General features: G+C 41.0%; 1 protein-coding gene across 3 annotated transcripts; it reads right to left on the minus strand.

The window, feature by feature from the left end:
* Positions 1 to 1,064: 1,064 nt before the first annotated feature.
* TRHR (thyrotropin releasing hormone receptor) lies at positions 1,065 to 13,131 on the minus strand. Of its 3 annotated transcripts, none has more exons than XR_005701866.2 (4): positions 12,185 to 13,125; positions 5,663 to 6,043; positions 3,684 to 4,858; positions 3,156 to 3,226 (listed from the first exon to the last, which is right to left on the minus strand). XR_005701866.2 is itself a non-coding variant. In XM_040071071.2 (4 exons), exons 1-4 carry the CDS (start codon positions 12,977 to 12,979, stop codon positions 4,826 to 4,828), a joined length of 1,089 nt encoding a protein of 362 aa, XP_039927005.1. In that variant the 5' UTR covers positions 12,980 to 13,125; the 3' UTR covers positions 3,174 to 4,825. The 3 variants fall into 3 exon arrangements, 2 of the variants coding, with proteins under 2 accessions (XP_039926992.1, XP_039927005.1); XM_040071071.2 differs by having other exon boundaries at positions 3,174 to 4,858; positions 5,663 to 5,857; positions 5,978 to 6,043; XM_040071058.2 differs by having other exon boundaries at positions 1,065 to 4,858; positions 12,185 to 13,131.
* Between the last annotated feature and the right edge of the window lie 510 nt (positions 13,132 to 13,641).

The following is a 13,641-nucleotide window of genomic DNA, read 5'->3' on the forward strand; positions in this document are numbered from 1 at the left end:
AGCACTGTAACTACTGCTAGGCTACTGGCACACTGCTCTTCCTTCAGGAAAAAAAGGCGGCATTTTTCAGGATCTCATTCCCCTACAGATGAAAAAGGATGTTGTTACATTTTCGGTCCATTCCCAAGGACAGCAAGGCAAAAGGTGTGTATTCAAGTGGTTGTTAAAAATTTTAAATTGCAGTGTCATTATCTTGCTCAACATTTTATTAGAGTAGCAACAAAAATCCATTACAAATTAATCCCCACATTAGCATGCATCCAAGAATTACAAAATGCTTCTTTTGAACAAAAATTTTTCTACATTTATCAATAGTACATTTCTCTGAACAATTTCACAATATTTATAATAAACAAACATATAAACCACATAAAGGGACAGAATGAAACTGGAATTACTCTGGGTAGGTGAAGAAGAAATTCCCTCTAAACCAGTTGCTCTTACATAGTTTGTTAAAATTCAAATTTCCAAGATTCAGCTCCCAAATTAATGAATTCAGGGGTCCAAATCACTTTGGCTGAGACAATTCACTGGCATTTGCTGTATCACTGTATCCCAGTAGTAATGAATCATGAGAAAACAAACTTATTGAAAAGAACAAAAGCACAAAGAAACAGTTCTGTCTGAAGAAGACATAAAATATAGAAAGATCATTTTCAAATTTCACTGCAGTTTGTAGCAAAAGGAACAACTGTACACACACGTAGCAGAGAAATAAATAAACACAGACAGCACTGTTGAAAGAACAGTTTATCTTTTCACATTCTTGAAATAATGTTTTTTTACCCATGGTGACAGTGCTCAGATCTGAGGGGTGTTATTTATTTATTTATTTATTTATACATAAATAAATATAAGCTATTTTTAGAATAGCTTAAAAAAAAAAAATAAAATTGCCAACTTCCAAAGTGACTGATCCAAGCCTTCACTGTGTAGCTGGAGAGGTGCTGCAGCAGCTCCTGATGTAGAACCAGTCCTTCAGTCCATTTTGCTGAATAATTTTTTTTTGCAGGGATGATAGTGAGATCTTTATCATTTGACTTGTGTCATTCATTTCCACAGTAGCATCATAAACCCTTTTATAGCATGTTGGAGCTTCTTTGGTATGTCCTTTACTCTGAACTCAGGGAGTTTGTGTGATAATTTGAACCAAAGTGTGTTACAAATACACCTGACCTTTCTCAGCTGCACAATTTCCCTTCACTGAAGGTTCTGAAATCTCAGCATTTCAGACAGGAAGAGGCATAGCTCCCTAAGCCAGATGCAAAAGCACGACCTCTTCTGTCACATTCTGGATAAATTTCTAAATAAAAGTCAAATAAGAATGCAATACCTTACATAAAAGTTGTTAAATAAAGATATAGGCATGGATTTCAGTATTGCTACCAATCAGATAATTCTTTCAGACTAAATGTTCCAAAGGAGTTTGCTATCCACAAAATAAATATACAAAGATATTTATATTACTGCAGTCAGTAGTTGACATTCAGCCACTTTTGCTTCTAGCAAAAAAAAAAAATTGATATCATTATCAATAAATTTAAAACCACAGAATGTTTTAAAAAATAGACGTTCACATACATGATTTACAACATCTGAGAACAAGAAAAAAGATTGATTGCTGTTCTAAACAGAAGGGTAAACAGAAAGTCACATTAGCTTGATGACTGAAAAAGTTTTTTAGTGTTAGCGGTATATCAGTATGAAATTAGCACAGATTTCACAACTAACATCTATAAAGATACAGTCACATCACATTATCAGTTAAATATCACACCTTAGCTTAAATATGCAATTTTAAACATTGTGGTTTTGCACACATTTTGCAATCATAATAATTTCTGTTAGCACAAATAAATATCAGAAAGAAATAATTTCTTTTAATTTTTGTTATTCCCGGTGATGGTGGATACAAAATCACCTATCCAGATTTTAACCCTTGATGAAGCATCACAAAGAATAAGGGCTTAAATACCACACCTGAGCATCTGGTGGAGTAGAGGCTGAGAAAGCAGATAGTTACTTTTTGAGCAAAAAAGGCAAATAAAGGAGAGAATCCACTTCTGGTACAGTTGGTCTATAAAAGCTGTAATGCAGTGTGTTCTCTGGAAGTGTTAAGATAAAAGTGTAAGTTGTATTCCTGTTATTATACAAAAACTGAGCTCAGTTTTTACCCAGCCAGTTGTGCTCCTCACCAGACAGCCAGGTTTCCATGGAACTCTCTCTTTGCCTGATGCTAGTCCTGCACAGCTCGCTTTTTAAGTAAGAAAAGCAACTAATTCCAGCACCTCCTGAGAAATTCTGGAAAGCAGGGCCTTCTCTGAAAGCACTGAATAGGTGCCTGACTGAAAACAGCATGTGAAGAGCAGAAGGATTTCCAGGCATCAGCTCCACCGGTGCTGCCTTGCAGCCTCTCCCTCCTCTCAGAGCAGGAATCAGCTCCCAGCAGCTGCAAGCGGCGCTGGCTTCATCCAAAGGGTTTGCAAAGGCACACAAAGACTTTGCTCAGTCACACACAGGAACTTGCCTTTCCTTTGAATGTCTCTTGGCTAAGCAACCATAAATTCCTGTGTAAGGTTCACAGGTGATTTAATTGTTCTGTGACAGGTGCTTTGGGGGAAATGTTGAACAAGTTGTGGTCTCTCCTTGACTTTTACCTTAAAACAAACTGTAGCTTTAAACAAGTGTGTAAGTGATAAAATGCTACAGAACTCTGTATTTTCACATCAAGTTCCACAAAGGAAAGGGTTGCCCAAAGGGTATGTCACAGATACAGAATTGTATTTATAAGATTAATGAATTGCTCAATACTAATTCGAGAATACATTGATATCCTTCTCTCTGACTCTTGAGCCCCAGCCAGCTTTGCTTACTTGGCTGACAGGTGACTTACTCTGTCATTTTAGTTCTTCCTTATTATTGTAAAAGCAGTCAGGACACTCCCCTTCCAGTCCTCTGGGGGTTTAGGCATCTGCACTGCAATAGACCCCGCTGCATGTGCCTGCCTGGTGGCCTGTGCTGCTCAGACAGACAACCTGGCAAGCTGGGAAATGCAGAGGATTTGGGCAAGATTGCAACATGGCCTGCTTGGGTCCCACTGCTGGCTCTGCTCCAGACAAAGCTCCGCCAGCTTCTGGAATTTTGTCACACCTACACTGCTGGTTAAAACCTCCTTGCTGCTGGTCCCTGCCATCAATCTGCCAAGCTGGAAAGTGCCTGTGGAGCTCTGCAAAGGTAAAACAAGAGATAAAGCAAGGGCACGGACAGAGCAGGATACGGACTGTTTGCAAAATCACTGAGTGAGTAAGGTTGGAAGGGCCCACAGTGGGTCATCTGGTCCAACCTCCCTGCTCAAGCAGGGCCATCCCAGGGCACAGGACTGGGTCCAGACAGTTCTTGAATATGTCCAGTGAGGGAGACTCCACAACCTCTCTGGGCAATTTGTTCGCTTCCTCCTTGCCATGTAGAGAAAGCCCAATCGAGTCCTTTGGATGCTTTAGACACAGGTTCACGGTCCTAACATTCAAATCTGAGGTCTGTCAGGGTATTTTTAGTTCTCTTTAAGTTTGCAAATATAGTTGAATATTAGTGAAAGTGGCTTGAATTAGGGAAGTGGCTGTGTAGGCAAAAGAATACTGGATAGGAAAGCTTTACAATGCTTAGAGGCCACCTCTTTTACTCACACTGGGCAGGTTTGGGACTCTTGGGGATGGAGCTGTGCAGGGCTGGGAGCTGGACTCGATGATCCTTCTGAGTCCCTTCCAAATCAGCTTATTCTGTTATTCTGTGGATCGGGTTTTCAGAGGTTTTTAAATGTCATGTACAAAAGCTATGGAAAATGTTCATGCCTAACAGGAATACACAGACACTTTCCAGTGATGACTTCTCTCCTGACAACACTTTATGCCCTAAAGTATTCCACTAGACAAACTTTGAGGCAAATCATTTTAAAAGTGTCATTTTTTCTCTGAATTTTCCTCTTTCCCCCAGATATTTTCAATATTAAAGCTCTAAACCCCTTCTAGTTCTCTTAGACATAATTGGTATTGAACCAAGATAAAAGGAGCTGGTAAAAGCCTGTTGCATATTCTTCAATATCTGTCAAGTTCCAACAGGATTCAGTAATAGCTGAGACTCATATTTAAGTGGTACATCTATAAACATGATTGCTGAAAAAAATAAGATATTTTAAATGCTTCCTACTGACTTTTTAATTTGTTTGTTCCCTGCTGCAAATTCATTGAACGTTCATCTCATTTCACACTGCTCAAGGTAAAACTAAACCAAAGAAAAGAAATATTTTGTGCTCTTTGCCACCAGATACCTGTTTACTGAAGCATGCTATGATGGCTGCAATGAGATCTGCACAGAAGTGGGATGAGGGAGTCACTGGCAGGTAATTACTGCTATTAGCAGCAATTTTGGCTGCTGTTGGAAGGTCCCCTGGGTGATGCCCAGCACAGCCACACATCAGAGCAGCTCCTCTCCTCACCTCTCACCTTCACAGGGACTATCATCCACTGCCTGCTCTGTGTCCATGGACATGTCCTGGCAAGCCTTGCTCATTCTGAGATCACTCACCACTCTTCAGTTAATGGGAAGAAGGATTTAAGTATTCTGCTGAAGCCAACTCACCTGCCTAAAATTAGGTTGTGTTAACTACTTCAGTTAGCCTCAGTAATATACTGTTTTCACTCCCCAAGATGCTGCATTTTCTTGTAAGGCAGAGGCAGTTAGGTAAAGATTTATGTTAGATTCTGGAATTCTGTGAACAGAAATGTCCTTACAGTTCATACAGTTGGTGGGTACAGAGCATCCGAACATCTTATATGGCTGCATACTCAGAACAAGGTGGGCCCTGAAAATGAGAAAAAGCAAACTGAGAATAAATATTTTACACTCTCATGTCATCTGCAAAAACAGATGAAAAATAAGCCTCTTTGTAGATCGTCTTTATTTTTAAGATCTAAAATGTAGGGGTTCACAGACAGCATTTAGGTAGCGTTGTGTAAAAAAAGCATCATGAAAACAGCGATGTGCATCATCAAGAGAACTGGGTTAAAGAGATGTGGTACATGCATGTGGAAGCTTGCAGGTAGCACAGAAATGCAGGGGGCTTTCAGCAGTCTCAGAACAAGAATGCAGGTGTGTGGGAGAGCCTCTCCTTAGCACCAGCTCTGTGGTGGCACCACGCTAGTTAACCCTCAGCTGGAGTCAAGGGGGAAGGCACAAGAAAATGCCCCTATTGCTCTCCCTGCAGCCAGACAAAGCATGCCCAGAGGAATCACTGAGCTCCGACACCAACACCACCCTCCTGTCAGACGTGCATATGAGGCACCATGCCTCAGAACCACTTTCTGATGCTCCACCAGAGCCCAGTGCTCCTCAGAAAAGAAGGCTTAATTTGATTATTTCTCCCCATTCTTCCCCATGCTTCAAATCCTCCACGTCCCATCATGCTTGGCACTTTGAAAACAAAACTTTCCTGAGCGGGGCAATTGTCCCCCTTGCCGTGTCCTGTCACTGCCAGCCCCTCCCAGCCCCTCCCAGCCCTCTGCAGTGCTGCCCTGGCTGGAATCCCCCCCAGCACAGCCCCACGCCCAGCAACACGCTCTGCTTCTGGAGGACACCGCAGCAGAGACTGAAATGTATTGACTATTACCTTGGATGACAAACACGTCTCACCGATGGACAGTTTTGTAGAGGACAGGTAGGTATTGGTAATATCTTCTAGCTCAGTGCTGAAATGATCAGAATCCTTGATGACATTATAATTTAGGGCCATGCTGTAACTGGCAGGTTTCTTCTCCTGTTTCTGCTGGTAGCTGCACAATTTTCTGAAGGCTGCTCTGAATTTCTGGGACATGAGATTATAAATTACAGGATTGATGGCACTATTTAAATAAATACAGATTCTGCAAAATAGCAGGAACCAGTTTTCTTGGAAGGGTCTGGAGAGAAAGGAATTGACCACAACCAGGGTGCGGTAGGGCATCCACAGGAATGCAAACAGGATCACAACCACGGCCAGCATCTTGGTAACCTGAGGGAACAGAGGGAGACAGAAGAGGGGAAGAAGGTTAGTACTGCCCTTGGAATGAGCACCTGCATTCTTACACCTCTAGGGCCAAAGCAAAACTCTGGACAGACCCTTCAATAGGAATTCCTGATGAATATTTGATTCAGAAAGGTTTTCTACAGTAGGAAGTACAACGACATTAGCTTCAAATTCTTCCTAGTTTTTGTTAAATTACTCTTTCCAGATTATACCCCAGTAAGCTAACTGTTGTAGTCCTTAGATGTTTCCACTTCTTATGCTGGAAGAGGGTGTGGATTCAAATGGGAAAAAAAGGATAGAAAGTTTTTTTGGTTTTTTTTTCCCCAAACACATTAGGTCTCTTCCTTTAGACTAATACAGCCTGTAGAGTAATTGAACATGAACCCTTTTTAGGTTACCTGGTTTAACAGTCAGCCTAAAATAATTTCCCAAAGCCAACAATAAGGAAAAAACCAGAAAAATTAGATTAATTTCTATTCTTCAAATCCTCAGTAATTAAATCTTCATTATTTGATATTTACTCTGAAAAGCCAAATAAAGTTTACAGAGCCAGGATCATCAATAGGATTATCAATAAAATTTGATTGTTATAAGAAGTTTATTCTATTATGTAATTTTATTTTGAAAAAAGAAAATAACAACCTTTGGGAATACCCAGGATAGCTGAAATGAAGTGGACAAGAAATACTAAAATATTATTTAAACCCACTTTGAAACGAGTCTTTCTTTTGTGAGTAATTTCATTCTAATGTTGACAGTATTCAATAAAGTTTGAAAGATATTAATAAAGAAGGTAGAAAGTACACAGAAATGTGACATGGAACAGTACGGTGACACAGCCTCATGGAAGTCAGGAAATGACTTGGTTGACTCTGTGAAAGTACTTGCACATATTTTGGTGAGCTACAACTGCATTTTTTGATTGTAGATTGATAAGAGATTTAAGAGGGATTAACTCCACTAAGATCACTCACAAACACATGCTAGTTTTAGAAGTGGGTTTTAGTTTGAAGTTGTGAGTATGTAATTGTCTTGTCTTCTGACCAGATAAGCTCATTTTATGAAAACCTGCCATCACATTGCCTAATGAATGTATTTTCTCCTATATACCTAGAAAGAGACACTTTTAAACCAATTTGTTTGGTTCGTTATAGGTATTACAATAAATGTGATGAAAATCAGCAACTCTTTATGTAACTGATGTATCTGTATCTATTTATTGGTCTTTAAATGTACATATTCAAAGGCTGCATTTTTATCTTATAGTTCTCCTCCCCTCACCTTTACTTTTTATTTCTCTAAAGCTGTGTTCAGTGGAAGGAAAACATGAGACTGAGAAATACTATCTCCTTATTTGTCACTTGACTGATATATCTCATTATGACTTCTAGACCATTTTTTTTTCTAATTTTCTGTGTACAGTCCTTGTAATAGAGCAAAACACAAATGTGAATGTTCCAGGTAACTCAAAGGATGATCTCTCCTTATCTCACTTCTGAAAGGGCCATTCCTGTGAACATGGTGGCAAGGAGAGGGTTGACCCTGTACTGACCCACTCTGGCTCTCATCCCTCCAGTTCAGCTCCAGCCTGTGCCTCCACACTGAGCAAATCCATTCTGTGGAGAACAATCATTCACCTTAGAAAATAATCTACATTCAAAGGAAGAAAGCTGCCAGTTGTGGAGCGTGGGTGAACAATGGGACAGAGCCAAACCAACTGATGTATTCCATCAGCTCAGGCATTCAGTGCATGACAGCCTGCACAGGCATCAGAGTACTTTGCTACCAGAAGCGCAGCAGAACACTCCATAACGGTACCTGCTAGTCACTGGAAATTTACATTTCTTTCAGGAAAAATTGCTCAGAGGATCATTTGCAGGGCTGCATCAGCTTGAATGTGGACTAGAAGTAAATTATTCTTACTGTCAAGGAGGGGGTAATTCAGAATCACACAATTAACACTGTACAGCAATGAAAAAAGACTGTTACTCTTCAAGTGACTGTATCCCATATACCCCATAGATAGATAGATATGTGTTATATATAGAGATATAGATGTGTGTGTGTGTGTATGTATGTATGTATGCATGTATGTAGTGTGCAAATTATTAGCTGAATTTGTGTATATTGGCATTTGGATATGCATTTTCTTTCTCACACCCTAAGCTTCTACTGCTGGAAACTAAGAACTCTGTAGAGCTGGTTTTCATTTTGCTCAGGTCAATGAGCCAACTCATGTACTCATATGCCTCCACAGAGTCTTCATTCAGTGCAAGAGAAGAGGCAGGATCCATGGGTGGCATGTCTTTGGTGGCATCTCTTGGTTCAGTCCATGCAGGACAATGAGGAAAATTCACTATCATTTTAAACTGTCTGCAGTACATATCCTTCCAAAGCTGCCAAAAATAACAAACCTCTCACAAGATCTCTGTTGCCTGTCAGAAATTGTGCTTCCTGATCCATCTGACCAGTTGTGGTTGTCTGTGAGATAGGTGAAGAGGCCCTGAATTCAGGTGGTTAATTGCTCATTGGTAAATCCTCCTAAAGCTGGTTCTGGAGTGGTTCTTCACGCTCAGCTACCTCAGACCATGACCTGTGTGCAAATGACAGCAGCTCTCAGGAGGTGCTCTGGCAAGGCTTGTTTTGTCCCAGCATGGGGGTTGTCACCCCACTGCAGGGTGAGGCACCACCCAGGGCTTCTGACACAAATTCACCTCAATTTGGTTTTTTGGTGAACCCATTATGTAAATACATGACTGAGGCCAAAGCTGCATTCTTATACACATCACAAGTCTTTATTGCTGAACATAAATAGTTTAGAGGAAATTTTGGTCCTCCTTGTTTAAGTAAAATGCCATATCCTTTTTCAAATCACTTCATAGGGAACAGAGCGAAACATATATTGGAAGGAGGCTAATTATTTGACATCAATAGAGTGCTAAGAGGACAAACTTTAAAAGAACATGTTTTTTATTACCTGCAAGCATACACCAAAGCTCCCTGAAAACAGCAGCACTACACCCTCAATTCACTGCTCCAGTGAAGGCAAGCATACACTGGTTGCTCTTTTCTTGTGGATGTGCACTGTATGTCCTGTGCTCAGGGTACAAATTATTCCTAGTTAAGGAGATTGAAAACATGGTAAAAAGAGCAACTTCAGCTTAGTCCAAATTTCAAGTGTAGTTCGAATGACAACAAAGTGCTTGAACTTTAATATGGCCCTGGCTGCATACAAGCATTATTCAAGCCCTATTTTTTTAGTTCTGAGGATGTTCTAAAAAATATTTAAAATATATTTCACTAAACACAGTCCCAATATTTTAATTCTGAACTAGTATTCTCTTTTTCCTTCCTGCTCCAAAAGCTTCTTATTCTAAGGAAGTGTTTTTATTAAACATTTTCATTATCTTGGTACAAACAGTTTAGTATTTCTTCCTTCTCCTTTGAGTACTAATCTCTCTTACACTGATAGGTAAAACCATTAGTCACTCTGGTGTTTTAAAGCCATGTGATAATGTCTTTCTTCTTGTGACTGGTCATGTTCATTGCAACACACAGAAATTGTGTGAAATCCCAGTCCCTGATTTCGTAATCAAAAAGAAGTTGTGCAATGAAGAGGAGGATTAAATAAATAGAAGGATTAAGTTCTTGATATACTAACACCACAAGTGAAATCAAGTGATGAGGTTGAGGATTTCATGTAAGCCGTGTAAAACTTATCTGGCACTGCAAGCTGGAATCTGTGCTTGCTCTGCTGTGAGAGAAGAGAGGGATTTCTCTGGTGAGCAGGTCACCACAGACTGCAACACAGTCTAAGAGAGGGTTTTCTCTAGAAGGCAACCTACCTGTTCTAAGTGACCACGATAGCCATGATGACCTTAGATGATTTGATTGGACCAATCAACTAACAATGTGAGATACACATACAGTTAAGTGAGCTGGATTCCATCTGAATATAAACCAACATGTTTGCTATGTAAGGCTGCATTTATTTTTGTCAGTCCCCTTGATATCTGAGGAAAGTGGGAATTCCTTTAGGGAAGGTATGAAACATACATGCAAATATGTAATTCAGTATTCATATTATGAATGGAAAAGAAAAAACCAACCAAACAAACAAACTGGGATCTGTGGGCTACAGGACCCTCACTGAAACAGAGGAAAAGGATGAGAAGGAATGAGTGACAAGAGACCAACCTCTGCAACCTGACTGCAACACTGTCCCCACACGTCTGGCTGCCACAGGGAAGAGGCTGAGTGTGACTTGTGGCTATAACAACAGGCAATAAATTGGCATTATTAATTTCCCCCAAGTAGAGTCTGCACTGCCCATGACAATAACAGATAGTTTGTCTGCCTGTCCTTGTCTTGGATCATGAAGAATAGGAGCACTTCCCATTTTCTCCCCCATTCTCAGCTGGAGCCAAACCCCCTACAGAAAAATGCATACATTTAATTTTATAGAAATGTTCTTAGATAAATATGAGAACTGCTACAGAAGTAGGAAGTGCACACCACATTTTCAGTCACCTTTTCTACAGATCACATGCTGGATATTCTACACTACCCTATCCCTGAGATGCAAACACAGGTCTGAGAAGACACAGAGTTTCACATTTCAGCACGACTCACTGTCAGGCCAGACTGTATTGTCAGCTATACATGTCCTTGTCAGCATGGAGGAAATTTTCCCTTTTGTGTCTTGCTAACTGTTGAGATCCTAGAATTTTTTGCATATGTACTTGTTTTTTCTCATTTTACACCACTACCTATCTTTTGCATGTTGCCATTATACAAAAAATATTAGTAATTATGCCACGCTATCCTTGCTTTCCTTCCTGTGTTGTACTATATGCAAATTCTAGCTTTACCTGTAATGAAGCTCCTCTAGCAATCAGGTTGCTTAGGCTTTTAGAGAAAGTCTTGCTGTCTTTACAAGACATAAAAGATATCACATTATAATCTTCACTTTTTGGTTTTGTAATATAACTGTCCATATTCATCAGTGTTCAGTGTAGAAGATTTGTCTGTTTTTAAGTGATACTAAGCACATGTAATCAAGCACAAAGTGATATTAAGAACTTCATGAGCAGATTATCTTCTTCAACTAATTAATGGACAAAGAAAAACAACATTAAACACTGCTTATCTGACTATTAACTGTAATTGGCAACATAATTAAATCTAACCTAGCCACGTATGTCTGTTGTGTATTTTCAAGCATTGCTCTAGTGCTCTCTGAGGGCTTGGTGTTCTAGAAGACAGTTAACTTTTGAGGTCTTTGCCATCTCTGTGGTAAGAGAACATGATCCCTCATAAACAGTAGAAATTGACAAAAAGTAAGAATATAAAGAATAAGAAGAATATCCCCAGAGCCAGCTGCAAAGGATGCACCCTGTGTTTCCTGTCACTGCACCAGCTGTGCTACCTGCTGCACACCATGTGGTTTACTGCAAATAGCCAGGAATTAATCTACTAACTATATTCCACTGGTATTATTACACACAGCAGCACAGTATTCAACAATATAAAAAGAAGCTAGTCAAACCTATGCCTCAGTTTCGAGCCATCAATACATAAAAAACATTCTTTTGAGAGACCGAGTAACAAAGATATTTAGCACTTACTAAGCAATTTGTATACAGACTTCCTTAAACAGACTTTTCACACAAGAGTTAGAGACAGGAAAATTTACAGCTTGACTGCATTTGCTGAGTGACATAGTCCCTTAGCAGGGACTCGACCTCAAGTCTCCCAAACTCCCCGGCTAGTTCCTTCCCTTCAAATCCAAAAATAAATCAAGATTCACTGTGTATATTTGATAAGATTACTAACAAGATGCAATATAAAGAAACTATAGTTCAAAATGTTTCATTCATAATTGACACTTCCTAATTGCTTTCTCATATAGGAAATAAAATACTGTTTCTTTTTTTGGTCCTTGCAGTAGGCAATAATGTACAGGCAAGAAAAAAATACATATTTTTAAGTATATGTGTATCAGTGATTTTAAACTTGACTACTTAGAAAAAAAAAGAAGAATATATTTTACCTCCTTCCACAGCTTCGGACAAGTGAGCTTTAAAACAAGCGGTTTCAGAAAGACATTTCAAATACTTCTCCTACCTGCCTTCGAGAAGCAATAGTGCTATTGAAACTCCTGTTAGTCATCTTGGGATTCACAGGCTTGCCTTGGTGAGCCACATCATCGCTCCAGGTCCTAGAGTTTTCTTTTGGGTCTGAAGGGATGGGGTTCAGGAACAGTATTCTAGCAATTAGGCCATAGAGGACAGTGGCCAATACCATTGGCACAACGTAAAATATACCAAAGTCCATCATGTAGATAGGAGAGTAATAGCTCCTGGAGACCTTGTAGCCACAGGACACAACAGTAGTCTCTTTGTCGGCTACTGTATTAAGGTCTAGCAAGAAAAACCAGAGCATACAGTATATGGAGGTGAAAGCCCAAACAAAAAGAATTATCTTTTTGGCTCTTGAAAAAGTGCATAGGAGTTGAGCTTTGATCGGGTGGCAGATGGCTATGTACCTCTCAATGGTGAAGGCAGCGATGGAGAAAGAAGAAGCGTTGATTCCCAGGTACTGCAGGTAAGTGATGCAGAGACACCCGACGTAGCCATACACCCAGGATCTGTACAGGCTCTCTGTGATATTGGGCAGTCCTGCAGCCACAAGCACCATGAGATCTGCCACGGCCAGACTCACCAGATAGCAGTTGGTGGGAGTTCTCATGTGCTTGGTTCTGAGGACCACCAAAACCACCATGATGTTGCCCACGATTCCCAGCCCACAGATAAGGAGGACCAAGAGGATGGTAACCACTTGGTATTCAGCGGTAATGCTCTCCTGGCCTGATAATGGCAGCCCAGTCTGGTTCTGCTCGTCTCCTGTGCCATTCTCCATCTTCACCAGCCCGCTGCTGCTTCTGCCAAGCACTCGATCTCAGCACTTGCTCTCCATGGTCCCTGCAAAAGGGTCAGTGGAGCAGAGTGTGGGTGAGCTGCAGCCCCAGAACACGTTCTCCATGTAGTCACGGTCCCATTCCCGTACCGTCCTCCGCTCCCCCTAAAGCACCTGGACTTTCAGTCTTTGTAAAGTCAACTAGCAGATGGGTTAATCCCTCTCAGACCCCAGCTCACGTGCATAGGCTGAAAGGCCGTTTTCTCACAGCTGCTTGGAGGCATTCACGCCAAGCCAGCCTGTGGAGGTGGGAGGCTCCTGCCGGCGGCGGCAGGGGAGCAGAGCCCCGCTGCCCTGGCCGCTGCGGAGCCGAGCCCGGCAGCGCCAGGAGGAGCCCCCGCGCTCCGAGGGTGGAGACAGCAGCAGCAGCTGAAACCAGAGGGGTTTGTGAACTTTGTCTGCTTCACGCTGCTCTCCCTCTGCTCTCAGACAGCTCTCATGACAGCATCGATCCCATTGATCCGCACCGGCAAACAAAGGAGAGCCGACTGGCAACAAAATTGCACTGATTTTTCAAATTCTGACATTCATGCCATTGCGAAAGTAACGGCGATTTACGCTTGCCTCCTGCTTTGCAAGGAGCTGTAATAGTCACTTCGGGGCTT

The sequence above is a fragment of the Hirundo rustica genome, chromosome 1, assembly GCF_015227805.2.
Source record: "Hirundo rustica isolate bHirRus1 chromosome 1, bHirRus1.pri.v3, whole genome shotgun sequence".
Lineage (NCBI taxonomy): Eukaryota > Metazoa > Chordata > Aves > Passeriformes > Hirundinidae > Hirundo > Hirundo rustica.

Bases quoted from the DNA above. Each gene is read 5' to 3' on its own strand.
- TRHR (XM_040071058.2), bottom strand. From the start codon at position 12,979: ATGGAGAATGGCACAGGAGACGAGCAGAACCAGACTGGGCTGCCATTA. The intron at 6,044-12,184 runs GTAGGAGAAGTA...CTGTTCCCTCAG, and splicing joins CTATTGCTTCTCGAAGGCAG to GTTACCAAGATGCTGGCCGT. The intron at 4,859-5,662 runs GTAATAGTCAAT...TCTCATTTTCAG, and splicing joins AGACGTGTTTGTCATCCAAG to GGCCCACCTTGTTCTGAGTA.